Genomic DNA, 27669 nt, shown 5'->3' with positions numbered 1-27669 from the left:
GCTACTTGGGTATGGCTTAAGGCTTGACTACACGGTGGTAGCGAAAATTGAAATCTGCTATGTTATTGTCAGTGTTGGGGGCAATGCAACTACGCAAATCAAAACAGTGTCTTAATTTGCCCTACTTCTTGACTGCAATGTAGTCAATTGACTGCTTGACATGTCATTTTTATTTTTCTGTTTCTGTACAATAAACAAATACATCTGCTTTATGCCGCAGAATTACATTCATATTTGGCTGACTGCAGACGCGCCACTTCCCTCCCGATATTCCAAGATTAAGATAGTAGCCTATACAAAAAGCATACTATCATAAAAATTCGTTAAAACGAATAGCTATTTGCAATTTGACAAAACACTGGTCCTCATTTTGCGAATGCGAGGACGATATGAGCCTGTTGCATTTAGTTAGATGTCCGAGTCACGCATGTTTGAAAACCACTGGCTCGTAATCACAATAATTTAACACACGACAGTTGGATAGCCTACTTCATCATGTCCCCATGCCTACATTTTTGTGAGTAGCATAGAGATCGTTAAAAACAATAAAGTAGCCTATGTCTCTCCGTTTGGGACATCGAAAACTTATAGCCTATTTTTAATTGGGTAGACTACCGTCGGAGATGCTGACTGGCAAAGGCCTCGGGATAACACGTTATCTCCACTATCATCAGTCATGCCCCTTGATCAAAGTGGGGAATTAAATAAAAGTTTGAGAACCACTGGGTTAACAAGTTACCTGCAGTCCAGAGCAATATTCTGATGATCGGCGATGATATCGGCAAATGTTTGTTTTCCAAAGTAAGAATTTCACGCACCTTCGACAATGAATAGCTCATTACACTTGTTACTGTTAAACGTAGGCCTAACTGGTATCATTACAAACATTATTCTGTGTCCTAAAACTGGCATATTTTATGGCATTGTGTCATGTAAATTCGTTGCAAAATCTAGAGAAATGTGTGAGGTGGTCAGCGGGGGACAATTGAGACACACATTGGATTGTGTTATTACTTGAATATTCCACACATTTTCCACAGCTGTGGTATTCCTATCAGGGGCAGGAGGATTACTGTTAGCGCAGGCTTTATATAAAATTCTTCAACAGAAGGCCTCGAATGCAGGCTTGCCCTGTGGTTTGCGCAGCCTACAGTAAATAACAGACCGCCACAATGTGCGGTATGATGCTTTTTTACGAGCAAGATGTTTTTGGTGTCCTACGCACACTGCATGTTCTTAAATAACAATGATCATCAGTAATATTCGACCATTAATTTGTGTAAATGGGCAAGCGTGACCACCTTGATTGGCTGATGATTGTAACGCGGGCATGATTCCAAACACCTCCCTTACGATAATGAGTGACAGGTGACAGGTCTCAGAATGCGTGCGCTACACAAGGACGGAAGATGATGAATAACTGGGGCCGTAGGCTATTCACAAAGGCTTTTATCTTACCACTAGGAGTAGGCTACTCCTAAATCGCACTAAAAGATTTTAGCTTGGAGTTTTCTCTTAAAAGTTATTCACAAAGCCTTTCAGACAACTCCTAAACTAGGAGTGAGTCTTCGTTGCCATAGATGACGTCATTACTCATGCACGAGCTTGACTGAAGTGACCACCTTGATTGGCTGACGATTGTAACGCGGGAATGATTCCAAACACCTCCCTTCCGATGATTAGTGACAGGTGACAGGTCGGAGAATGCGTGCGCTACACAAGTAGTGAGAAGGACGGAAGATGATTAATAACTGAATAAAAAGGCCTAGCCTAAATTAATAAAGAGTAAGGAGTGACACGCCCATTATTTCCTAAATTCGCCAGTTAGGAGCTACTTTTAGCCTTAAAATTCTTTGTGAATAGGCTATGGCCCCTGAATAAAAAGGCCTAGCCTAAATGAATCAAGAATAAGGCAAAACAAATAGCCTAGTAGCCTAATGAAACATACGGATTGATGTAGTATCTTTGTAACATTATTAAATTATTCTGTTACTATGCCTACGTTTGCAAAAGAGAATATTTTAATTTGATGCACAATAATGTTACATTTAATTTACATTTTGACAATGATTAGCCTAGTTTTGGTTGTTGTTGGTGGCGTTATTGCATGTTAGTTATGCCTACAATGCAAAATTGCTTCCTCACTATTGAAAGCTGCATTAGGATTTCAAAACACGGCAAAATGCCGCAGGTTTGTGAATAGGTCTGTGAGTTCTTTTAAGCTGTCAGAGGTGGGAAGGTGTGATTTGTTGGGGGCAGGGCCGAATTAACTGGTCACAAATGTCTGATGGCTCCCCTTCCCCCCCAGCCAACGTGAATCGGGTGGTCAGTTAATAGGCTGAAGATTTTTCCTGCCATCTAAGGCAGCGGTCCCCAAACACCGGGCCGCGGCCGGTACATTCCTAACCGGGCCGTAGCCTACGACATGAGTTTTAAAAAAATGCATGCAAACTAAACTCAATTTAATTCGCAATAATGTCACGTTTTTACATGGCATAGGCCTATATGCAGTTGTTTGACTGCACACATGTTTGCATTTTGCAAGGTCTATTTTCTTACGTCTGTCCCGCCTTCAACACTTTACATATTGCCTTCAGCGCTGCGCAGCCTCAGGTCAGCTCACTTCACTTGATCAGTTCTTGGCGAACGGTAGTGTCACACGAAGTTAGCTAAACTGCTAGAATGAGCATCAAAAAACAAGCATCTTTAGCAGACACTGGCCAGGGTGTTTAAGTTGCGAGAGCCGCTGCAGAGATTTCTTACAGAAAAAAAGTCACCGTTAGCTGGACATTTTAGTGATGAGGACTGGGTGTCAAAACTCCTTACCTATGTGGCATATTCGGGTTGCTTAATGACCTCAACCTGTCACTCCAGGGGAGAATGACGACTGTCTTTAAACTGGCAGATAAAGTCGCTGCATTTAAAGCCAAGCTTGATTTGTGGGGGCGAATGGGGACGGGGTGTATTTGATATGTTCCAAACAGTAGCCTAGTGGGGGTTTTGGGAGAGACTGAGGCAGGGCCCTTTCTCTTGCAGCTGGTGCGCGATTACCTTGTTGCGCTTTCAAATGAGTTTGAGCGTAAGGCTACTTCCCATCCTCCAAAGATCCACGGCAAACCAATGAGTGGGTCCGCAACCCATTTGTCAATATCCCGAATAGTCCTAACATGTCAGCGCAGGAGGAAGAGCAGTTGATCGAAATTGCAAATGACGGTGGTCTTAAGAGTGTGTATGAGGAAACCTCTCTGGCGGGTTTTTGGATCAAAACCAAAGCAGAATATCCCGAGATAGCCGTAAAAGCGCTGGAAACGTTGCTACCATTTCCCACCACGTATCTATGCGAGGCCGGGTTTGCGCAATCGACTGGACATTTCAAACACACTGAGGGTGTGTCACTGTCTTGTTGCAGGGAAACAAGCACAGGGCTCCCACTGATTATATTCATAATGCACGTTTAGTTCCCATGTTTTGTTCCCATATTTTGTTAAAGCATGTTCACACTTGATAGATGTAGCTTCAAGTTGTTCAATTTTCATAGTTCATATTGTTAAATTTTCACTTCTTCAAGTTCACGTTTTTAAGAGTTCGTTACCTTCACTGTTCATACATAACTGGAGCTAGTTCTTTCAAGTAATGCATGCACAACACATATGGAACATGGAAACCCCGAACCCCCAACCCCCCCCACGGTCCGTGAAAAAAAAATGGGAATCAAACCAGTCCATGGTACGTAAAAGGTTGGGGACTCCTGATCTAAGGCACGAGCGCATCTGTGAGGCCAAGCCTCACCAAGTATCTCGTTTGTTTACAACTAACATTCCATTTAATTAAACTGCTTTATAGGCTATGCCGAAATAGTTTTCAACATTTTGAATATTAGTGTCGGGTGAATTGAAATGTTCTCAAAGTAGCCTTATGGCTGAAAGCTGCTTGGGATCCCCCCGTCAAGCAATATAACCATACAAACGCGCTTCCTGCACTCATTGTTTCAAAAAAATGTTGGCTTTGTCAGAACTGAAGAGCTGTGGACGGCACGGCACGGTATGCCCAATGAAAATAAATTAACGCAACGCAATGCAACACAACACAGACACCGCTTCTCTCGCGTCAGTCACTGACATGAACAAAACACAGAACCCGCTTCTCTCACGGCAGTCACTGACAGTAGCCTAGAATAAATGCATGGGGAAAAACACTTCCCCATGAAAAAGACATCGTAAAACACTGAAAGTTAATATTTTGTCACTAGCAACATATCGGAACTCCCCCAATTACCGTCGGTCCCGTATTTCCACCGTCTTGCGTGTATGTGTCACTTATATCCATTTCTATACAAACCAAGACAGCGGACTCCAAAAGAGACGCAACCACCCACACCATAGGTGTATCTAAATTAGCTACCAAAAATAGTACCAAAAATGACATTTTACCGTGACTCAAAGAGCTGTAAACAGTGTTGTAAGGCTGCGTGTACACAACCGCTTGGAGCTCCAGTGGAATTTTAATTTCACGACAAGAATTCTCGGTCTAACCGTCCATGTGCCGTTAAGAACCAAACCAGATTTTGTTCAAATCTACACACCTATGGCTACTGAAAAATGTAAGGTTAATTTAGCAAATGTTATTTTGAAGTGTTAAAAAACATCGTTGTTTTAGAATTTCGGAACAAAAGTGGTGATAATTGGGGGTGTTACGATACATCTGTCCTTTGTCAAATGTGTTATGTTCCAAGTAGCCTATGCGTAATTCTGCTGCATAAAGTTGTATGTTTATGACATTCAAGCAAGGAAAACGATGATTTGAAGACATCTGTTTCGTTGGAAGGGCAAGGGGTAGCGACAGCGGGGGAAAGTTAAAATACGTGATAAACACGGAAAAAGTTGGCATGCATTGTTTCGGTCCCCATGCACAGGGATTATTTGCCATATTATTAATCACATATGATTATTTGTGAAATTGTGCAAACAGGCGCAACACATTTGAAAAGGAAGGACTGGTAGCACGCAAGCTCACAAAAGATTGATTTAAGAACGTTATCACAGTGTGTGGCTGTGGCGCAAAGCAGCGCTGGCGGAAGACATGCGACAATTGGCAAGGGGAGGGTCATGTCTTTTTTAACAATTCTGTCGGAGGGTCATTGAACAATTTCTAGCAGGCAAGGGAGGGTCATGCAACTTTTGACTGAAACACTCAAAATTCATCCGGTGGCCCCTTCAATAAATAACGAACAGTCCCTAGATTGCTGCTGGGCTATATGTCTTGGTTCATGTCCGTTCACAACTCATTGCCGTCAAACGCGTAGCCTATCTCGCGGTTGCATCCATTACAAACAAACATGCAATGTGAACGTTTGGGATTGGGAAGAGCACTAAAAAATGCTCTACTGAATAAGCACAAAGTCAAACCTTTAAATGAAAAACACTCTTTAATAATCAAAAAAATAAACCGCTAATGAAGTAAACTTGTGACCTTAAAAAATCGTTTATCGCCTGTAACTCCGTGATAACAGGACGTAACAGGAAGGCATTTGGCTGAGCAACGGAGGTTAATATGCTCTATATTTTGTCCAAATGATGTCTGTCTATCATCGTTGCACTCGGAGAAAACCAGAATGTTTAATTTGTCCTGCGTTTCTTCTACGGCTGCAAACGGGCTGCAAACGGGATTCACTCGCAGTTAACTAAATATTTCTTTATTAGGGCAGGGCAGGCATATTTCTGGCTATTAAATTATTTCTAAACCAGTCTGCTAAAGTCTGTAGTGAAGTCTGTGTAGGGTTTTCCAGTCTCCATTTCTTTTTACGAGACACCCTACTCACTTGAGCCATCTACCGGTTGTTTGGGTTGTTGCAGCGTCTCACTGGGAAAATACAAATTAAAGTCGCGTGATACCGCGTGATCCCACGCGCGGACCGCGAGTGAAGCTGGCCAAGTCGAAGCACTGCCCACTGTATATACACATCCCTTTTGTCCATCCACCTCAATACCATCATCCCATCCCTTCCCACTTTTCTGCTCTCTCCTATCATTAATTTTGGTTCCGTGATTTGCGTTGGAAAGCCTTTGGAGGTCTTTCTGATGGTGCCACAATAGTAGGTGTTATGATCAAGCAAGTCTCTCACCAAGGGAATAGAAGAAAAAAAATTATCTGCATAGACATGATAGTGCTTGTCCAAATATCCTCTAAGCAGATGCATAACTACTCGGTAGGCCAAACCTTTTCCCTGTACGTCATCTTTTCCCGTGTAAACATTGAAGGCGAGACAATAACCTGTCAAAGAGTCACAAAGGCACCATAACTTTATGCCCCATTTCACTGGTTTTTTCGGCATATATTGTTTCCAACGCAGTCTCCCATCAAATTTAATCATCGCTTCGTCCACAGACAGCGCAGACCAGGGCACAAGCAGTTTTGGGAAATTTTCTTGTAGCACTTGTATAAATGGCCTAACTTTTGCCAGCTTATCTGTATCCTCTCCTTGTGAACTGCACTGAAAAAATTGGCAAATTAATTCAAAGCGGTTGCGAGATATCCGGTCAGCGATATATGGCACTCGGACACATGGATCTAGCATGTTTAACAAAACTGCTAGAAAAAGTTAGCTAAGTTAGTTAAGTAGCATGGTTAACATGTTAGCATTGCTAGCACTGCTATAAAACATTAGCTAAGTAACATTGTTAGACATAGTTAAAAATCTTAGCATAACTGCTAGCAAACTTTAGAGCCATTCCAACTTTCAGTTATCGTCAAATATCTACCTATACACAGCCATTAAACTATTTGAATATCAACATTCATTAAACTGCTAGAAAATGTTAGCTAAGTTACATGGTTAGCATGTTAGCATTGCTAACACTGCTATATAACATTAGCTAAGTAACATGGTTAGCATAGTTAAAAATCTTAGCATAACTGCTAGCAAATATTAGAGCCATTCAAACTTTCAGTTATTGTCAAATATCTACCTATACACAGCTATTAAACTATTTGAATATCAACATTCATTAAACTTCCAGTCTGTCAACAACTTTTAAACTATTTATCTTCAACTTTTAAACGGTCTACTTTTAAACTATCATTAAACTATTTATTAAACTAGCTGTCTATCAACAATTTTAAACTATCTACTGTCTATCAACAACTTTTAAACTATCTACATTCTGCTTTTAAACAGTTTACTTTTAAACTATCAACTTTTATTAACCCTTAGAACCCGATTGACGCAAAGTGCGTCAAAAAACACACCCTTTCTTCTCTGTTACATTGCTCCAGAACGGTTCATCGCAGCGAGATGAAACCTTTATTGCACGACAGAGCAGAAGTGGGGCTTTCCAACGAGACTACACACTTGTCTGTACGATCAAGTATGAAAATAAAAAAAAATCATGAAATTAAATCAAATTGCATCATATTTACAGTCTATACTTCTCTGCATTCACCTGCACACACATTACTCTAGTTTGAATTACTCGCGAACCCGTGATCGCATCGATATGGCAAGCATATCAGATGAAAGAGGGGGCACAGGGCTATCCATTGGTACCATGTTTATCGATCCTTCTGGCTTATAAAACCAGACGAAGTGACTGCAAAATAATAAGTCATGTACACAAACCAACGCTGCACACTCATTACTCTCGTTTGAATTACTCGCGGACCCGTGATAGCATAGATATGCCACGCATGTCAGATGAAAGAGGAGACTCAGAGCTATCATTTGATACCAAGTACATCCTTCTGGGTTATAAAACAGACGAAATGACAGCAAAATAATAACTTCATATAGCTGGACTTACCCCACGTTTGTGTCTGTTCTTGTGGCAAAGCATGTTTATAATCCAATGCTATCATGTGTTTCTCTATGGCAAAGCATGTTCATATTCCGGTTTTGAGATCCTAGCAAATTCCTGCATGTCATCCAATTCAAGGCTCACATTGCATCCCAATTTGTTCAACAAATAAACACCTTTTTTGCCTTTACTTTGTTCATGGCAATCCAGTAAAGAGTTGAGAATTATTATGACTGCATACACACAGGCACGCAGGCTAACACGCAACCTCGGGTCAAGTCAGGTCAGATCAGTTCGTGTATGGAGCGCAGAAAGGTCATTTTTCATCACTAAATAAAAAATGGCATTTATTTCCGTAAATCACACAGCAAATATTTCTGTAAATTGCTCAGCCCCAGAGTATCCCTCCAACATGGCAATTATATTGCCCGATTCAGGACAGTCTGCCCTACACACACATGAAATGCATGTAGAGCTGTGAGCTTGCAGTGGTGAGATACATGTCGAAATATAATAATTTTTATAATACACTTTTTATATTTTAATTCTTTAAAAATCAAAATAAAATCAATGCTGGTATTAATACATGAAATGATGGCAGATCTGAATAGCCTAAACTCTCCTGAAAAAAACAATATATAATATATGTGTGTGGCACTTACAATGACCAGAATAAATCCTTATGAATAAAGGTAGTGAAAATGCCCTAAAAACAGCTTAGGGTTCTAAGGGTTAAGCTATGCAACCACCATGTCTATCCTAGCATCACCGTAGTAACCATCTCTGTATTATCTGTTTTTACTATACACTAGTGCAGTGCCCGTTCAAACATGCCATTCCTAAAGAAAACCCGTAGCTCAATTACATGCCCACAGGTATGCCTGCTTTAAAAAATAGGATGATAGGGAAACATCATTCCAGCTAAGCATTCAATAATGAATACTGAATATTATAATATATTAGCCTATAATTAATGTGGCCTCTAATAAATTTAGGCATGGCTGCATGTGACATTTCTACAGATCAGAATGACATAATGACAACTGTTTTGAGTTAAGGCTAAATGTGTATAGCTTACTGAATAACTTCCTAATGCTATTCGAAGCTTGCACATACTTTTATTTTGAGTGGTCACTACATACCCGTGTTTGATGGCATGATAAGTGCCGTCGCTCAGTCTGCAACTTGTCTAACGTTAGCTATGTGGCATTAGCCTATCGCTCGTTTCAATTTGGGACCTTGCAGTCGGAATTGTCGTTTTAGTCAAAGTCTCTTGAAAGTCCAAAGTAGCCTGGGCTATTCGAGTGGTCACTACATACCCGTGTTTGTTGTCGTGTTTTTGCAAGTAATCATCTTATGCAAGCAAACTGCATATAGGGAGTCTTTATTGTTGAGGTGAGACATGAGAATCATCTTGCATCTTAACCCACAAGCGGTTCCCGAGTAATCCGTTTAAATTGCGACTGACTATCATCAAAGTGAGACCTAGCAGAGCCCGTTCTCTGGACCTAGCTACTGTCAGTACACGATCCATGGGGTGGAGCTCCCCTGAAACTGGTCCCCTTGGAAACAGTGCAGTGCAGCGATAAACGTCCTACGTAAATAAGCATATTTTGTAATATGCATTCAAAAATCTTCAAAATCGAGAGTGCACACCTTTGTGCCACGCGCGAGCCACATACGAAATCTTAGGTCAGTCTGACAAACGGTCAGCGAGATATGCATGCCACAGACACACACACGGACACACAGGCGCTTCTTGCTTTATAGATAGATGATATTTTACATCACAACTTTAGCATTTTCATGCACTGGTAATTCCTTGGAATTGCATTTCTAGTTTAGTGTTGAGATGTTGTTCATTAAGTGAGATATAGTAGCCTAAGATCCAAATAGCGGGGATAGCCAGAACAGATGAAACACGTTTTAATCATTAACCTGTTGAGGAGTACGGTCACAAATATGTGATCAGATGCAGCTGGGCCCCTAAGAGTACGATCACAAATATGTGATTAGAACGTTTTCGAAAAAGGTTCTATAACATGACGCAACAATTACCCTCAGGGACTTTTCTGCCATTAAACAATTTTAAGAACACTGAAACTATAGAACGTTCGCGTAGAATTCTAGAAGGAGCCAGGAAAATAACTCACTCTCTGGGGAACGGCATTGTCTTAAAGAATTCACTCCTCAACAGGTTAATTTACAAAGAGATCGTATCACACTGAAAGCTCATATTTTGTCACTAGCAAATAGCCTATATCGGTCCTTTGTCAAATACAGTTGCAAAACCATTAAGGAATTATTTATGCAAAAGTGGAACGTTTCATTCTCCCTTTCTTTCGGCATGAATGAAACAGCATGAGAGAGCATGAACCATATAGTTTCTCCCATATTTTATTTGGCATATTTGACAATCGTCTACATTTCAAATCATAGCCTACTTCCAGGCGCGCGGAAACATATTTTTGACCAGGGGTGCTGAATAACAAAATCATGGATGTCCGACGATTTCGCCCCCAGCATATGATTTGAATATAGACAGCTAAATACGCAATTTCAGCGTAGTGAGAGTGAGAAGTTTCCACATTCCACTGCAACTATGCAGCACTTGCCACTCCGACTCACCGATAAAAACTGCGCTTGCACACACCAGACCCATAGAAGCGCACTTGACTTTACATAAAAACAAGCATAACAACAAGCTTAGGCTACCATCGGCCTATCCGCAAATTTTAAACACAAGGGGTGAATTGAATGATGACGAAGTCGGACATAAGGGCATCATTCATATTGAAAAAAGTCATAAAATTTGGAACTCTAGCTTTTCCCCAACGCAGTAGCCTAATGTCATCTAATCATAACGTGCACAGACTGAACCATGCTTAAGCCGAAATCACACCAAAGATTCGCGACGAGATGAGCTGCAACATTCTAAACCAGCAACTTGATGCAACATTCTAAAACCATGCAACTGTGACCAGACAAAACTGCGCTCGCACACACCAGACCCATAGAAGCGCACTTTACATCATTTACCTAAGGTAAATTCCTTTTCTGATTTCTTTCTCGTTATTGCCATGGCAGTACGCATTTAGAATAATTTTTCATTTTCAATATTTTATATGTTGTCTGTGTCCTTTTTGCAACCAAATATGAGTTTAAAGAGATTTGCAGATTATTACATTCTGTTTTTATTCACATTGTACACAACATCCCAACTTTTTCTGTTTTGGGGTTGTAGATATATAGATAGATAGATAGATAGATAGATAGATAGATACACAGATAGATAAATACTTTATTGATCCCCAAGGGGAAATTCAAGGTCTCAGTAGCATACAGACATCACACACAACATGCACTTACAGCAGAAAAAGTAATATAAGTATATATATATAAAAAACTCCAGTGTACAATAGAGACAGTAGAAGATAAAAAAAATACTAAAATACTAAATACTAACTAGAAATGCAATTCCAAGGAATTACCAGTGCATGAAAATGCTAAAGTTGTGATGTAAAATATCATGTATAGTTAAAACAGATAATACAGAGATTGTTTAAAAGCTGAATGTAGATAGTTTAAAAGTTGTTGATAGACAGTAGATAGTTGTTGATCGACAGCTAGTTTAATAGATAGTTTAATGATAGTTTAAAAGTAGACCGTTTAAAAGTTAAAGGTAAATAGTTTAAAAGTTGTTGACAGACTGGAAGTTTAATGAATGTTGATATTCAAATAGTTTAATGGCTGTGTATAGGTAGATATTTGACGATAACTGAAAGTTGGAATGGCTCTAATGTTTGCTAGCAGTTATGCTAAGATTTTTAACTATGCTAACCATGCTACTTAGCTAATGTTTTATAGCAGTGCTAGCAATGCTAACATGCTAACCATGTTGCTTAGCTAACGTTTTCTAGCAGTTTTGATAAACATGCTAACTATGGTAGAAATGTTAACATGCTAACCATGTTACTTAGATAACTTAGCTTATCATTTTTAGCAGTTATGCTAACTATGCTAACTAACATGCTAACTATGCTAACCATGTTACTTAGCTAACTTAGCTAATCATTTTTAGCAGTTTTGTTAAAAATGCTAACTAGCATGCTAACTATGCTAACCATGTTACTTAGCTAACCATTTTTAGCAGTTTTGCTAAAAATGCTAACTAGCATGTTAGCATGCTAACTATGTTAACCATGCTACTTAGCTAACCTAGCTAATCATTTTTAGCAGTTTTACTAAAAATGCTAACTAGCATGTTAACATGCTAGCATGCTAACTATGCTAACCATGTGACTTAGCTAACCTAGCTAATCATTTTTAGCAGTTTTGCTAAAAATGCTAATAATGTTAGCAATGTTAACATGCTAACTTTGCTAACCATGCTAACTAGCTACAGTGGGTAGGAGTCATAGTTGATGAAAAGTGTTAACATAGTTGATGACAAGTTATATATATATATAGTTTAAAAGTTTAAAAGTTGAATGTAGATAGTTTAAAAGTTGTTGATAGACAGCTAGTTTAATAGATAGATAGTTTAATGATAGTTTAAAAATAGACCGTTTAAAAGTTGAATGTAAAAAGTTCAGTAGTTTAATGGGTTACATTGTTTAACAGTGGATTATTGTAGTGAGGACTTTTATTTTGAAACAGTTTTGGGCAGAGGAAACAGTTGAATAGGATGTGTAGTCTTAATTGACCCAGATTGTATGCTTAAAGCCTGAGGCTGCAGGTGGCCTGAAAACCTGCCATACGATTCTAATTGCTTAACGGCCGTATTATGATGTCACAATCGGCAATGTTAAGTTTATGGGGATTTTTAAAAAGTTTTTCTTTAATAGTTTAAAAAGCATAAAAGTATAAAAGTTGAAAAGACATAGCAACCCGATCTGTTTGAAGACCTACATTACAAAGTTTGAATGAAGTTTCTAAGTTAAACTGTTCAAGAGAAATTTTGTATGGAAAAAGTGGTAAGCGGAATAATAATAATAAGAAACATAAGTTGTTTTTCATGCACTGTAATAAGAAGCCTAGGAAGAACAGTACAGTGCATTTTCATGCACTGTAAAAATACTAAAAAACTAAATAAAATATCCACATAGTGTGCTTAAAGATGATCAAGTATGAGGCTCTTGCAATGATAGGGCAGGGACTGAGCCCGTAGTTCCATATGCATGGTAAGGTCATGGTGATGGTGCAAATAAGTAAGTCCAACAGTGCAAGAATAAAGTCTAGAGACTAGCATAAAATAAATATGGACACATATAAGAGAATAATGTAGACAAGTAATATAAAAACTATATCAGTGCAAAAATAGGTTGAAGTAATAGGGTTGCAGCCATTGATTAAGTATTGAATAAAAAAGTATTAAGTGTGGCCACAATCCAGGCTGTGGGAGGGAGGGAGGGGATATGCATATGTGCTAATATAGCATGTAAAACAGTATGCTAGTGGACAGTACATACACAAACATGGAGAAGGTGGAGAGGCAGACAGACTATGCAGAGAAGTCTATCTCTCCTCTACCCTAAAGTGAAGCATTGAACAGTTCAGTGACCCTGGGGACAAATGACTTCCTCCGTCTGTCAGTTGTGCATGACAGTGAGCGAAGTCTCCAGATGATCAAGCTCTAATTTTATGTTAATATATGTTTTGCATTTTCATGCACTGGTAATTCCTAGTTTACTTCCTTGTTTGTGTTGATTTTTTTCTTTTACTTTAAGTTAACTAGTTACGCAGCTATATGCCCCATAGGCATTTTAACATCCAGGCATAACAATACCCTATACAACCCCAAAGAATTCCATTTGTATGTGTTGTCAGAATGTTTGCACCGTCTTTCTGGGTTTAAAGATCCACTGTGTACCATTTTCAGTTGTTTGTTAACAAAATCAACATTTCCCATTCATAAATGCGGCCCCATTAATGTTTAACTCATTGAGTGCCAAAAACGTAATATTAAGTTTTTCCTTCCCATGCATTGAGTGCCAAAAACCTAATAATATGTTTTTAGCTTTCTTTTTTTAAATTACGAAACTAGACACTTACACACCTTATATGTGATTTTGGGAACTCTGTGATTAATGGAAATGAAATATATGACGATCGAAAACTCATGAAAACGCACAATCTGGACATTTTATCTGGACATTTTATCATAACTCGGTTGCCGCTTTGGGTCGAATCAGTGACGCATGCACGTCAGGTCAAAACCAGGCCATGTTCGTGGGTCTATCACTAGGTGGCAGTCTCGCCAGGTCTCGCTGATCACTTCCCGGAAAGTTTACACAAGTAAGTAACAGGCAACACTTCATATTTCATGAAAGACGTTATATCTCCATTTCTACAAAAAAACTGCGATTTTGATGAAAACTAGCCACTGTTTAGCTTGCGATTTCTCAGGAACCGAGGTGTGTAGAAATACACGGTTTGCACCCACCGAGAGCTTAAAGAGTCACCTTTTAAACGAGCCATTGTATGTGTTCATAGCTATAACACAGAATATGCTGTGGCTGTACAAAAAACATCAACAATGGTCTAGATTGCTGGCACTCTAGAACAAAGCTCCTGAAAACAGCTTGGCATTCAATGAGTTAATTACCACCACCACCACCACCACTACCAATTCGAAGCAAACCTATTGGCTTAGAAATCCTCATTTACATATACATAGGTCAACTCTCCATGTACACAGGGATGGATTACTGCACGGGCCTACCGGTCCAGGCCCAGGGGCCCAAGGGGTCAGGGGGCCCTGAAGCCCAAGCCATTGCATGGAATCATTTCCTCAATATCAACAAATCAGGATGTAGGCTATGAATCTGATTGAATTTAGTATTGGCCATCCCCCAAATGCACCAGAATACAGGAAATCACATCAAACAAATAAAAAATGCTCTGGGGAGGAGGACACATTTCTTACATTCAGCAATGTAAGAAATTAACCCATTTTCTACAAGACACATGTCTTCCTAACATTCCGACATTGAAATTGTATTTTCCAACGAAATAAAATATAAAAATAACTGTTCATGATCTGTCACTGTCTCAGCAAAGCTCTTGTGCACAGCCACTCGTTCTCAAAGGCTCTAGACCCAGAAACAGTTGATAAACTAACTAACATAGTTTTGCTAGAACTAGTAGACTACAACAAAGTTGCTGAACGTGTGTTATTTCAGGTTAGTTTGCAACAGTATACAAGTTTAACCAAAGTCCTTAGCTGCTACCTAGCTAGCGAACATCACTAGCCATTCCCATTCACTTTCCATTTACTGTGCCGACGCCTGCAAATTAGATAAAATCTCCCGGAATCTAGAGTGAGCAATCAAGAGCGCGCATGCGAGACCGCGTGCATTTGAGTGTAGCGCGCACACGACGGGAGAGAGAGAGAGAGCTGGTGGTGCGTGTGTGCCTGAGCGCATCCAAGACAGAGAGCATCCTCATTGGCCTGTTTCGCTAAATCAACCAATCAGTTTTCAGTGTAGGCGGGCTTTTATCTCTTTTCTCCCAAACTTAATTAATCAGTTAAGTGTATAGGAACAGGAGCGTCATAACAGAGGCAGTGCCTCAAAAAAAGGAAAATGTAAGACCCAAGGCTACCCTTCTATCATACGAGTAAAAAATAATGAGATTAAAGATCAGCCATTTCTTTCTACAACATTAATTATGAAAACAAGTACCTTTCTAAGTGACCCCAAACTTTTGAACGGTAGTGTATCTCAAAAATTAGGAAATTATGAAATGCGTACCACTGTTTAAAAGTTTGGGGTCATTTAGAAATGTCTTTATTTTCGAGAAAAAATCTTATGTTTTGGCCATTACGATATCATTACATCAGTCTGAAAAATCACCTCAAAGACCCACAAACTGCGGACTGGGTCTTTGAGGTGATTTTTCTTATAAATAAATATAATATAAAACACCCTTCTCCTCCACCCATTTCTGGATGAAATAGTTTAACAAAAAGTATACTGGACTACACCTTTATGAGATTGGTCATGGTTGAGTATGGTTTTGCTTCAATTGCTTATGTACCTACCCAAAGAATGACAAATGGATACAGAACATCCTTGGTTTCTTCACACATTTTCATAAATTCCTCAATCTCTACAGATTTAGGGCTGTTCACCTGTTGATAGCAAAAGAGAACTACATCTGCAAAGTGGATTTGCAGTCACACATTGGCATACAGAAAATCACATTGAAATAATTGATTTGGGCCTAAACCCAAATGCCATACAGTGAAAAAACTTAAGCTATACTTGTTTCAATACGTATATTACTCATTTATATTAGCAGTTTATATTAATTATATATTATTCAGGCCTCTGCACCTTTATTAGTAATGAATACTAAGTGAAACATACTGCAAAGATGGGTAGATATAGAGAAATATCTGTGCCCATAACAAGTACAATTAAACCAGTGGTTTAACGCAGTGCATTAATGAATGAATGAGTGAATGAACGAACTCACAGAAAGGCATAAAACATCCTCACTTTAGATGAGCTCACAAAATATCATTAACTAACCACTTGTAACTCCTGAGTTAATCATGAATTATAGTATTAGGAAGTGGTTTATAAAATATGTATCCTCACCCTAACTAATCATTAGTGCATGTGTATGTAACAACTATTAATAATGGAAGTATTACTTAAAACATATTATTGCATCATTTATTAAGTACACTCTAAAAAATGCTGGGTTATTTTTTCAACCCAAACGCTGGCTTGAGGCTGTTGGGTCATTTTGTTTGGTTGTTTTTACTCATATTGGGTCATTTCTGTAACCCAGTTTGCTGGGTTGATAGTTTATCACTGCTGGGTTGATAGTTTAGGGCTGTGCTCCCTCCTGTCCCCCACCTGACGTGGAGTACACTACCCAGCACCAGGGTGACTTCAACACAGCTGCATAGTTATTTGAAGGTTGAGAAAAAAAAAATCGTCAGGCAGGCATTCTTTCAACCGTCAAGTCCAGCAGCTGTCAACATGCAATGGAAATCAGGTGATTTCGGAAGGTATGTATCTGCTTTTATTTATTTATTTATTTATTTTTATCCAGACGGATTTTAAAAGTCCACCCAGAGACATACCCTTCGTGATATCAAGGAATATTTTTCGTTCAGCTTCAAGCAGGTTAGCAGGTGTCATTCCACTAATATTAGCTACTGTTAATGTTAAATCTACACAAATACAGACTCATAAAAACATAGTTCTGTATTCACTGGGTAGGAACTGCTGAACAGAAACAAAACGAACTTTTACAACAAACTACAATTTGCATACCAGCAGCTGGTAGGTAACGTTAGCAGACTTGAAAACTTTATGCTAATTAAATATGCTTCGTGGCTAACGTTTGTCAACTAGCTAACACAGTCGAAGTAGTCTCTTCACAACACGTAACTTACGATAATAATCATGCCAAACAACATCATATTAAATCATTCAGGGTAGCCTCATATTATAGCCATGTAACTTACTGGGTGGTTCTTGGTGGTAACATTAACTTGGATTCACTAATTGAATAATGTGTTAACATTAGCTAGCTAAGGTTAGCACTGCTGAACTTATGTTTGTCAGCCTAATGTTAGGCTAATGGTAATGTTGTTATCAAGCTCATTTGACATAAACGCACGTTTTGTAGGCTATTACCGGTATTATGTTTAAAAAAAACTCCATAATATTAGGTGGTCATGGTTTCCGAGTGTGTTGCACTAATAATTTGTCTCCTGGTGGATTTTTATGTCTGTCAATATCATTCACTGGTAATGGTTCATGCAAGTCTTGATATAAATTCTGTAACTAGGCTAACAGTGATTAAAATGCACTCTTTTTTTGTTTGATTGACAGGGCTGACCCTCAAAACGGACTTTGGAATCTGCCTGCCTTCATGGAAGTATCACATGCATTTTATACTAGGCTATCTATTCAAAAATAAAGAAAATTATCAAATAAATAATTGTGTCGAACTGTTTTATTTCATTGCATGGCTTTTGATGGCCATTTAATATATACACTGTTTATATCAGGCCTAAAGCAGAAGGTGTGACTTTCAAGTAAGTAGGCTAAATACAAACCTTGAGTTATTAAAAGTTTGTACAAGCAGAGTATTTTAAAAATCAACCAGTAGTTTTGGGGGATTTGGTTACATAACCCAAACATTAAGTAACTTTAACTAAACAGTTGTGTCAACATAACCCAACATATTGGTTAAATTTCAACCCAGTTGCTTGGTTAAGATAACCCAATGCTGTGTTGGACCCCATTTTACTCAGCGGCTGGGTTGAACAACAATATTTTAGATATAGGCTTATTAACAATGAAGAAACCGTTTATAACTGTGTTAACAAATGCTTTACTGATGATAAATTATGTATGAACAATAAATTACAAATGATGAACAAACCATTAACTATTAAGTAGCAAATACTTAATTAAGTAGCAAATACTTAATTATGAATTGTGTGTTGTTATTATAAAGTGTTACCGAATACTTTTGTTCTTAAGGCGAGACACGGCAGGTGAAAACATCGTTTTTTCATGCACTGGTCAATTTCGAGATTTTGAGCTAGTCTGTTACCTTAGCATGTATTCTATCACACTACTACAACAAAACTCCCGCGACTGTGACCCAAAACATATCGTGTGTGGTACCGTTGCAAAGCTCTGTTTTTCCTGAATCACGCTATGTCATCCATATATGGACACTTCCTTTGTATCAGGAACCAATCGCGAAAGTTCAAAGACGAGTCTAGGCTGAGAACGGAATCTCATTGGCTGTCTTTCAAGGCTGAGTAAGGAAACTCCACTTCAGAAGCACTTACATACACCAAACTTTCTAGACTTATGCCTAACTATATTTCGAAGATATTTACAGAGGGGTTTGTTGATATATTATTCCTAGCCTGACTTACATGACATTTTATGCCTAAAAACATGGCAAAAATCGATTTTTTAGGGCTATTGACATTATATTCTGATTTACAGGATAACTAAAGTAGATATTCATAAATCCCTCTGTACATTTTTCAACATCTATTATCTGAACACAATGAAAACATAATTTTGAACCTGGCTGTATCCAATGCTCAGGTTTCTTGTTTTAAAATGTATGCAAATTAGCGCATATTTAATGAGATAGTGCCTATTTTGCATATGTAAACATTAAATTACAGAAAACTTGTAATACATTTTTTTCTCATATTAATGTAAGTAATCAACTGGGTAAGTTTCATAGTGATATCTGCTTGTTAAACATTTTACCCTATTCACCTGTAGTGTCTCGCCTTAACTGTATAGTTCCTTCTGTTTCCCTCTCAATGTACTTGATTTATATAAATATTGCGTGGTGGTTTTGAATAAATCACAAATTAAAAATGATGTTTGTCCTTCTTTACACTTCTCTCATCTTCTCTAAGGAACTCTGGATCTCATTCATAGTGACCATGTCCTTGGTTACTTGTCTGGATTACTCAGTTTGGCTGAGCGGCCAGATTTAGGAAGACTGTTGGTTGTTCCAAACTTTTCCATTTGAGAATGATGGAGGCTACTGTGCTCTTGGGCACTTCCAATGCTGCAAAAAATGTTATTGTATCCTTCCCCAGATCTGTGTCTTCACACAACCCTGTCTCACAGGTCTAGGGACAATTCTTCAACCTCAGAGCTTGGTTTTCACTCTGACATACACCATCAACTGTGAGACCTTATATAAAGAGATGTGTACCTTTTCTAATAATGTCCAGTTAATTAGGCACATGTGGACTCCAATCAAGTAGTAGAAGCATCTTAAGGTCCTGAGTGCATGTCACTTATATTTAATGAGATATTGCCTCATTTGCATATTTTATTTTATTTTTTAGGCAAAGTGTAATACAAAAAATATTTCTCTTAATATGAAGATTAATCTGGTAGAAATATATGGGGATATATATAAAGGGGAAAAAAGTCCCATTCACCTGTAGTGTGATAATAGTGTCATTTTCAGGACTTTCGTCCCGGGTAGAGATTTTGGCACACATCCCACGTTGTTCAATGGGGTCATATTAGTCTATAACAATTGAGATATTTTCCGCTAAATGAAGTGCATACAAATCTTACCCAGGACCTCTACTATATGACTTTCAGTTTCCTTTCTAAATTATTTAGTGAACTAAATGTTCTGAAGAAGTCCAGACAACGACTCTACTTCCTTCGTCAGCTAAGGAAATTTAAAGTTTCTACATCCATCATGTAGCCTTCTACACTTCAGCGGTTGAGAGTGTTCTAACTGGTAGCATCATCACCTGGTATGGGAACTCCACAGTTACAGTAGATTGTAGTACTCTGCAGAGAGTAGTGCGCTCAGCTGAACGTACTATAAGAACTCAACTCCCTGCTCTACAAGATATCTATTCCAGAAGAATACTCCTAAGAGCCGAAAAGATCCGGAAGGACTCTTCTCATCCTAACAATAGATTATTCCTACCGCTGAAATCAAGAAGACGCCTATGTAGTCACAAAGCCAGAACTGAGAGACTCAGGAGAAGTTTTTATCCCCAGGCCATCCGAACTCTGAACTCACACTATACTGACTTTGCACACATTCACTCCTCAGCACTCATGACCCCCCCCCCCCCACACACACACATACACACACACCTACATGACTTTTAGCACTTTTACATCCCTCTCCCTATGCTACAGACCTTTTATTTATTTTCTTATTTCATCACACGTCAAAACACACACACACACATGTGACTTTCTCCAACTTTTGCACATCTCAATAGAACTTTTTATTTCTTATTTTTGATTTCTCCTCCATCTATCTACCCATGTCCTTGATTGCCTAGCCTTTCTGCCCCCCCCCCCCAACCCCCACCCCCATGCCCAACACACACACAAAAAAACACACACACACTTACATCATCACTGTCATCACCACACATACATACAGCACACTGCTTGCTACAGTAAGCCTCCTCTACATACTTGCTGCACACTGCCCCCCCCCCCCCCTCCCTACATACACAACAAAATTCCATCCGCTCCGCTCCTTGCTCGCTCACGCTTCGCTCACTAGCTCTGATATGGAGGACAGACGAGTGCCAACAGGGCACCAGTCATGTGTGGTCGTGACTCGACCATCACACACACCCCCACCTCTGGTCTCACACCGGCAGATGGGAGAGGAAGTGGTGTTATTCTTCCCCGGAACATGGTTGATAGTGGGGTCTGTTGGACTCTCTGCTCCTCTTCCATTTGGCATACGTCCAGGGCAGGGTATTGGGACGAGCCGACACAAAGACATCTGCCAATGCAGGGGCATCAGCAGCAGAGGCAGGGTTCCCGTATCCACACCTGGAGCTCTGGAGATGGAGGAACTGCTCAAGAATTATAATTTCCCCAATCTCCTCTTTGCTGTGGTGTTGTGGCTGTACCCATTTTTGGTAAAGGTCCTGTCGATGCACATACAGCTACTTGGGGGTCTCATCTTTAATTGCTGATATTGCCAATCGCCTCCTTCAATTGCCGATAATCCAGGGAATTTTCCTGGTCCATACTGACGTATGCAGCCACAGCCTTGCCTGTCAGGAGAGGCGCTAGCCTGACTGCCCAGTCAGTTATCGGCCACTAACACGCCACTGCTACCCTCTCAATTGTAATGAGGTAATGCTCAATGTCATCACTATAACTCAAGGGCTGGAGTTGGGGATCTCTTTCTACATGACCTCTGAACTGATAATATTTGACTAAGGTAAACTGCTGTTGTTCACAGCACTTAGCTATTTACAGTTACTGACATACTCCGAGTCTCTCGAGCCAGGCATAGTGAGTTGGCCCTTAAGCTTGCTTTAAAAAGTTTGCTTTACGAGGATGGGGGTGATATGCTGCCAGGGTTCTGTGTGTGTAAAGACCATTAAACTATCTGTCTATCAACATCCATTAAACCATCTATCCTAGGGTTAGCCCTAAACCCTACCTAGCAACCTCTGTAGCAACTAACATGATTATTCTAGCAACCAACATAGCAACTACTTTACATGGCATAGTAAGCACTATAATTAACTAGCAACTCCCTAGCAACCATCTCAATAACCCTAGTGACAACCTAGCAACCATTACCATGTCAACCTAGCCACCATCATAGCAACCACTATGTTTAACATACCAACACCATTTCTACCATAGCAACAACCTAACAACTATCCCATTTACCCTAGCAAAAACCTAGCAACCACTACAATAATGCCAATCTAGCAACCATCATGATTACCCTAGCAACAACCTAGCAACCACTACCATAATGTCAACTTAGCAAACACCATAGTAACCAAAATGATTACCCTAGCAACCACAATAGCAACCACTTTATTTAGCATAGCAACTACTATGTCTACCCTAGCAACCAGTGGCGGAACAAGTCAGAGCCGGGCCGGGGGCGGGGCACATGACCGGGCCCTTTATTAAACTCATCATAACATAAATTTACAACATAGGCTACACATGCCCGCAACAGCGGGTCTTACAAGCGTCAGCGCCACGGAGAGCAACTATGTCATTTTGAAGTCCATCGAACATACATGAAGTGTAACCAAGAGAACAACAACAAAAACATTAGGCTACATGACCCCTAATAATAAAACAACAATAATGGGGCAACCTATAAGCCTAATACGTCCCACTCTGATGAAAATGATTGAAAAGAAACCGTTTGCATGATCTTAGCTCCTCCGGCCTTGTGCCGTGGGAGAGGCCCGTCCCACCTTACCCGGACCGGACCGGGGGCGTGCCGCACCCCCCGCACCCCCTCAAGCTCCGCCCCTGCTAGCAACACCATCAATGCCTTATCTGTTTTAACTATATATGATATTTTACATCACATTTTTCTGCACATTCATGCACTGGTAACTCCTTGGAATTGCTTTTCTAGTTTACAAAATAAATCATGCATAATTAAAAATTACCTCGATTTAGGCTACTTGGGTATGGCATAAGGCTTGGCTACACAGTGGTAACGAAAATCGAAATCTGCTTTTGATAGCCTACCGGTGCTGCTCCACAAAACGAAAAAATATCTTAATTTGCTGTCTACGTTATTGTCAGTGTTGAGGGTAACGTGTTACAAAGTACAAATTTCAGTAATTCGTTACAGTTACTCTTGATATCTCTAATAAATTGATGTATTGTTTCCATAGGCATGCACTGCAGTGATAGCCTAGACACATTATTTCATTGTAGAGATATGCAGGACAGAGCACACATTCTCTCCTTGCACCGCTCTCCCTCAAACAGGTTGGCTTCAGCCCGCACCTCCCCTACGCAAATCAAAACAGTGTCTTCAAGAACTGTTCATGCAGACTACAACTGGCGCAGTGTAGCCTACACAACTTTGTTCAAAATTGATGCATTCAAGTTAACTTAGTGTTATAGCCTACTTATCACAACGTAGCCTACTTATCACAACGTAGTCAATTGCAAACGCTAATTTATTCTAACGCCTCTGAACTACCTGCTTAATTTGCGGAGGAGGAAGAGAAAACCCCTTTTTCATAATTGAGCCAGTAGAGAAATAACTGTTCAGAACTAATCTGTAGCCTAGGCTTCTGCAGAAAACAATGTTGTTGGCGATTTAATACTATCTAGTGACGTTTTTAACAGGCTACGCAATAGAGGCTTAGACAACTATGACCCACGTTTTGGTTTCGTAAATTAATTTGCCCTACTTCTTGACTGCAATGTAGTCAATTATTTTTCTGTACAGTAAACAAATACATCTGCTTTATGCCGCAGAAATACGCACTTGGCCAGTCTATAGAAAGGATAGATAGATAGATAGATAGATAGATACTTTATTGATCCCCAGGGGAAATTCAAGGGAAACGTGAACGGTACGACGTGAAAGGGCACATTTTGGAGAGAATAGAGAATGTACGCACGCAAGAATCTGTAAGCTATTTGTGGCGGGTTACCAGCAAACAATGTTTAATGCATTAACTCAAGACCTCAAACGTTTTCTAAACAATAAAAACAGAAAGGATGCAGCAGGCAGCAAATGTACAAGAATAATTTCCAGTGGAAGAACAAAATGCTGAATGAAGCCCAAAGCTATGAAGGCATATCTGGCAAGTGGTTATTTTATGAAGACGTAAATGGTTGCGCTATAGGTCAAGTTTGCAAGAAGGATACATAATGCGTGAGCATGTCACACTATCCAGGGACACGCTCACACAGCTGTGGTAGCGGGTGCAGGAGGATTAGGCTACTGTTAGCGCAGGCTTTAAAATTCTTCAACAGAAGCCTTATTAAATAAAGGCCTGCCTTGCCCAAAATAAAGGCCTGTGGTTTGTGCAGCCTACAGTAAGTAGGCTAAATAACAGACCCGCCACAATATGCGGTAGGCTATGATGATTTTTTACGAGCAAGATGTTTTTGGTGCCCTACGCGCACTGCATGTTCTTAAATAACACTTAAATATCATCAGTAATATTCAACCATTATTTTGTGTAAATGGGCTAGACACCAGGGGCCATATTCACAAAGCCTTTTGTCCTACCACTAGGAGTACTCCTAAATAGCAATAAAAGATTTTAGCTAGGAATTTCTCTTATTAAGTTATTCACAAAACCTTTCAGACCTACTCTTATTAAGGAAAAATGACAACTCCTAAACTAAGAGTGAGTCTTCGTTGTTATGGATGACGTCATTACTCATGCACGAGCTTGACTGAAGTGACCACCTTGATTGGCTGGTGATTGTAACGCGGAAATGATTCCAAACACCTCCCTTACGATGATGAGTGACAGGTGACAGGTCTGAGAATGCGTGCGCTACACAAGCACGGAAGATGATGAATAACTGAATAAAAACGTCTAGCCTAAATGAATCAAGAGTAAGGCAAAACAAATAGCCTAGTAGCCTAATGAAACATACGGATTGATGCAGTATCTTTGTAACATTATTAAATTAATCTGTCACTATGCCTATGCCTACGTTTGCAAAGAGGAGAACGTTTGAATTCACAATAACGTTACATTTATTTAAACATGTTGACAATGAGTAGCCTAGTTTTGGTTGTTGTTGGTCGCGTTATTGTTAGTTATGCCTACAATGCAAAATTGCTTCCTCGCGATTGGCAGCTCCTGTAGCCGCATAGGATTTCAAAACATCGCGACATGAAATGCCACAAAAAAGGTTTGTGAATAGGTCTTAGTGAGTTAGGAGTCCTCTCAACTTCTTTTTAGCTGTCCCAGAGGTGGAAAGGTGAGATTTGTTGGGGACAGGGCCGGATTAACAATTCATAGACCCCTGGGCACAAATGTCTGATGGCCCCCCCTGCCCCCAGCCAACGTGAATCAGGCGGTCAGTTAATAGGCTAGGCCTATAGTGTATATCGTGAAAATTTTTCTTGCCATCTAAGGCACGAGTGCATCTGTGAGGCCAAGCCTCACCAAGTAGCCCGTTTGTTTACAACTAACATTACATTTAATTAAACTGCTTATAGGCTATGCCGAAATAGTTACATTTACACAATGGAACATTTTGAATATCAGTGTCGGGTGAATTAGGAAATGTTCTCAAAGTAGCCTTATGGCTGAAAGCTGCTTGGGATCCCCTGTCAAGCAATAACCATACAAATGGGCAGCCTGCTCACTCATTGTTTCAAAAGGAGTAATTTCGGCTTTGTTGGAACTGGCCATTGTAGGCTACGTAAAAATAAACTTCCAAAACTAACGAAAAATATTTATCTTCTTTCAGTTGATTCAAAAGTTTCCAAAAAGTTAAAAACAGATGACGTGATGCACGCCATTGACATAATGCGCAAATAATATAGCCTAGACATTCCAATATATTGGAATACATGTGTTTATTTTAGAGGGAAAATTACACATTTTTGATCAATTTTGACAGCCCTAGTCCACTGTAGGCTACAATTGGCTAACACCTTCCACCTAACCCTAGTGAGTGGGGGTCGCTATAATGCGTGTGAAATAGTAAATAATATTGAGTAGCCTATGCGACATACATACATCTGTCCTCTGTCAAATACAGTTGCATGTATAGCTCTGAACAAAGCCGTTCAAGAGTTATTTAAGGAGAAGTCGAACATGTGTTTTGTTTCATTCATCCTGCATCCATTACAAACAAACATGCAATGTGAACGTCTGGGATTGGGGAGAGCACTAAATGCTCTACTGAAAAAGCATTAAGTCAAACCTTTAAATGAAAAAACAGTCTTTAATAGCCTAATCAAAAAAATAAACCGCTAATGAAGGAAACTTGTGACCATCGAATCGTTTATCGCCTGTAACTCTGTGATAACAGGACGTAACAGGAATGCATTTGGCTGAGCAACGGAGGTTAATATGCTCTATATTTTGTCCAAATGATGTCTGTCTGGACTTCCGGCTGACGTTCGACATGTAAGGCTGCGAGGTCCTGAGCTCTATATGCAACTTTTAATTTAATCTTTTTTTGAGCGTGCAGAATACAAATAAATATATCAATTCATCTTCCTAAACTCTTATAACTTCAGTCGAGTCACTTAGACGAAGATATAACGCATCTGCAGGGCATTTCGTTTAGTTTAAAAACAATGGCTAATCGCACGCACAAGTCAGCTAACTCGACTACTAGCAAGAAGGGACTTGGAAAGCCGTAGCCGTCGTCAGAATATCCGCCTAATTGGAATAGAGGAGGGTAAAGAAGGGAACAACCCGCGGCAATTCTGTGCAGCTGTATTGAAGGAGATATTGGACCTGGAAGACACACCACGTCTTGACCGTGGCCATCGTTCACTGGCACCAAAACCTCGAGAAGGTGAGAGGCCAAGGCCGTTCATAATTCGAGTACATCATGGGGACGTGAAGGATCGCATCCTCCGCCTTTCAAGTCAAAAGACGCAGCTGTTTTACAAGGAGAAGCGCGTGCACATCTTTCCCGATTTTGCACCAGAAGTAGCCAAGAAGCGAGCTGCTTTTACCGAGGCGAAGCAGCTCCTTAAAGGTAACAAGGATGTCAAGTTTGGTTTTCCTGCCATATTTCGTGTCACGTTCAAAGATGAGGAGAAATCTTTTACTAATCCAGGACTGGCAGTATCCTACATAAAGGAGGACATCCTTCCATCATCATGATCAGGTGTGGACATAACATATTAGTGAGTCGACTTTGAGTTATTCAGGTTAATTTTTTCCCCCTAAAATGTTTTTATTTGCTTTGAACGAAAAAGGAAGATAAAAATGCAAGGCTGCACTTTGTAGCCTAAACATTGGACTTGGGGGTAGCCTTATTGTATAGCTTAGCTTAGTTTTTCCCCCCATTTGATTGTGCTGTGTGCAGTCATGGTATTTTGCACTGCTATATATTTTTATTCTATGGTTGCTTGTTGAGCTTTGGGTCAATTTAGGTTAAGTTAGAGACCCAAGCTAGTAATTTTGAGCATTTTCCTCTTGGGGCTTATGCACTTTGTTTGGGATAGTGCTGGGGGGTGGGGGGGTAAGTGTCTTTTTTGTTTTTTCTCTGTTATTTTTCTTTTCACTTTGTCCACTTATGGTTGCACTTTACTTTGATTATTACTTTTGCCTGAGCCATAGATGCCATCTGTTACAAAATAGATGGTCATGCTTGTTCAATATCTACATTTCCAAATATGGCTAATTTAAATACGCCCTATAGGGGGAGTGGGCAGTCAATAAATTTTACCAATTGGAACGTGAAAGGACTTAACCATCCTATTAAGCGTACCAAAGTCCTTGCTCACCTTAAACTCTTGAAAACTGACATAGCTTTCCTTACTGAGACTCATATATGTGGGTCTGACTATAGTAGCCTGAGGAGAGGCTGGGTAGGACAGGTATACCATTCCACTTTTCAGGGTAAGGCCAGGGGTGCTG

At 39.7% G+C, this 27669-nt stretch overlaps 1 protein-coding gene across 2 annotated transcripts in view; it reads right to left on the bottom strand.

Moving 5' to 3' along the window:
* crppa (CDP-L-ribitol pyrophosphorylase A) overlaps nt 1-27669 on the bottom strand; it is a 151522-nt gene that overhangs the window by 33491 nt on the left and 90362 nt on the right. The window contains exon 8 of one of the 2 annotated variants that reach the window (XM_076281235.1): nt 15835-15924. The exons of the other annotated variant lie outside the window; for it this stretch is intronic. Within the exon in view, the coding sequence (XP_076137350.1) occupies nt 15835-15924 (90 nt within the window). The remainder of the gene's footprint in view (nt 1-15834; nt 15925-27669) is intronic. 2 annotated transcript variants of the gene reach the window in all.

This window comes from Alosa pseudoharengus, unplaced genomic scaffold (genome assembly GCF_046254945.1).
Source record: "Alosa pseudoharengus isolate Yale_2024_CS ecotype anadromous, Long Island Sound unplaced genomic scaffold, YU_APseudo_1.1 YU_APseudo_1.1_scf_12, whole genome shotgun sequence".
In the NCBI taxonomy this organism is placed as follows: Eukaryota; Metazoa; Chordata; class Actinopteri; order Clupeiformes; family Clupeidae; genus Alosa; species Alosa pseudoharengus.
Note: the sequence above shows the minus strand (reverse complement) of the source record. Positions and strands in the feature narration are given on the sequence as shown.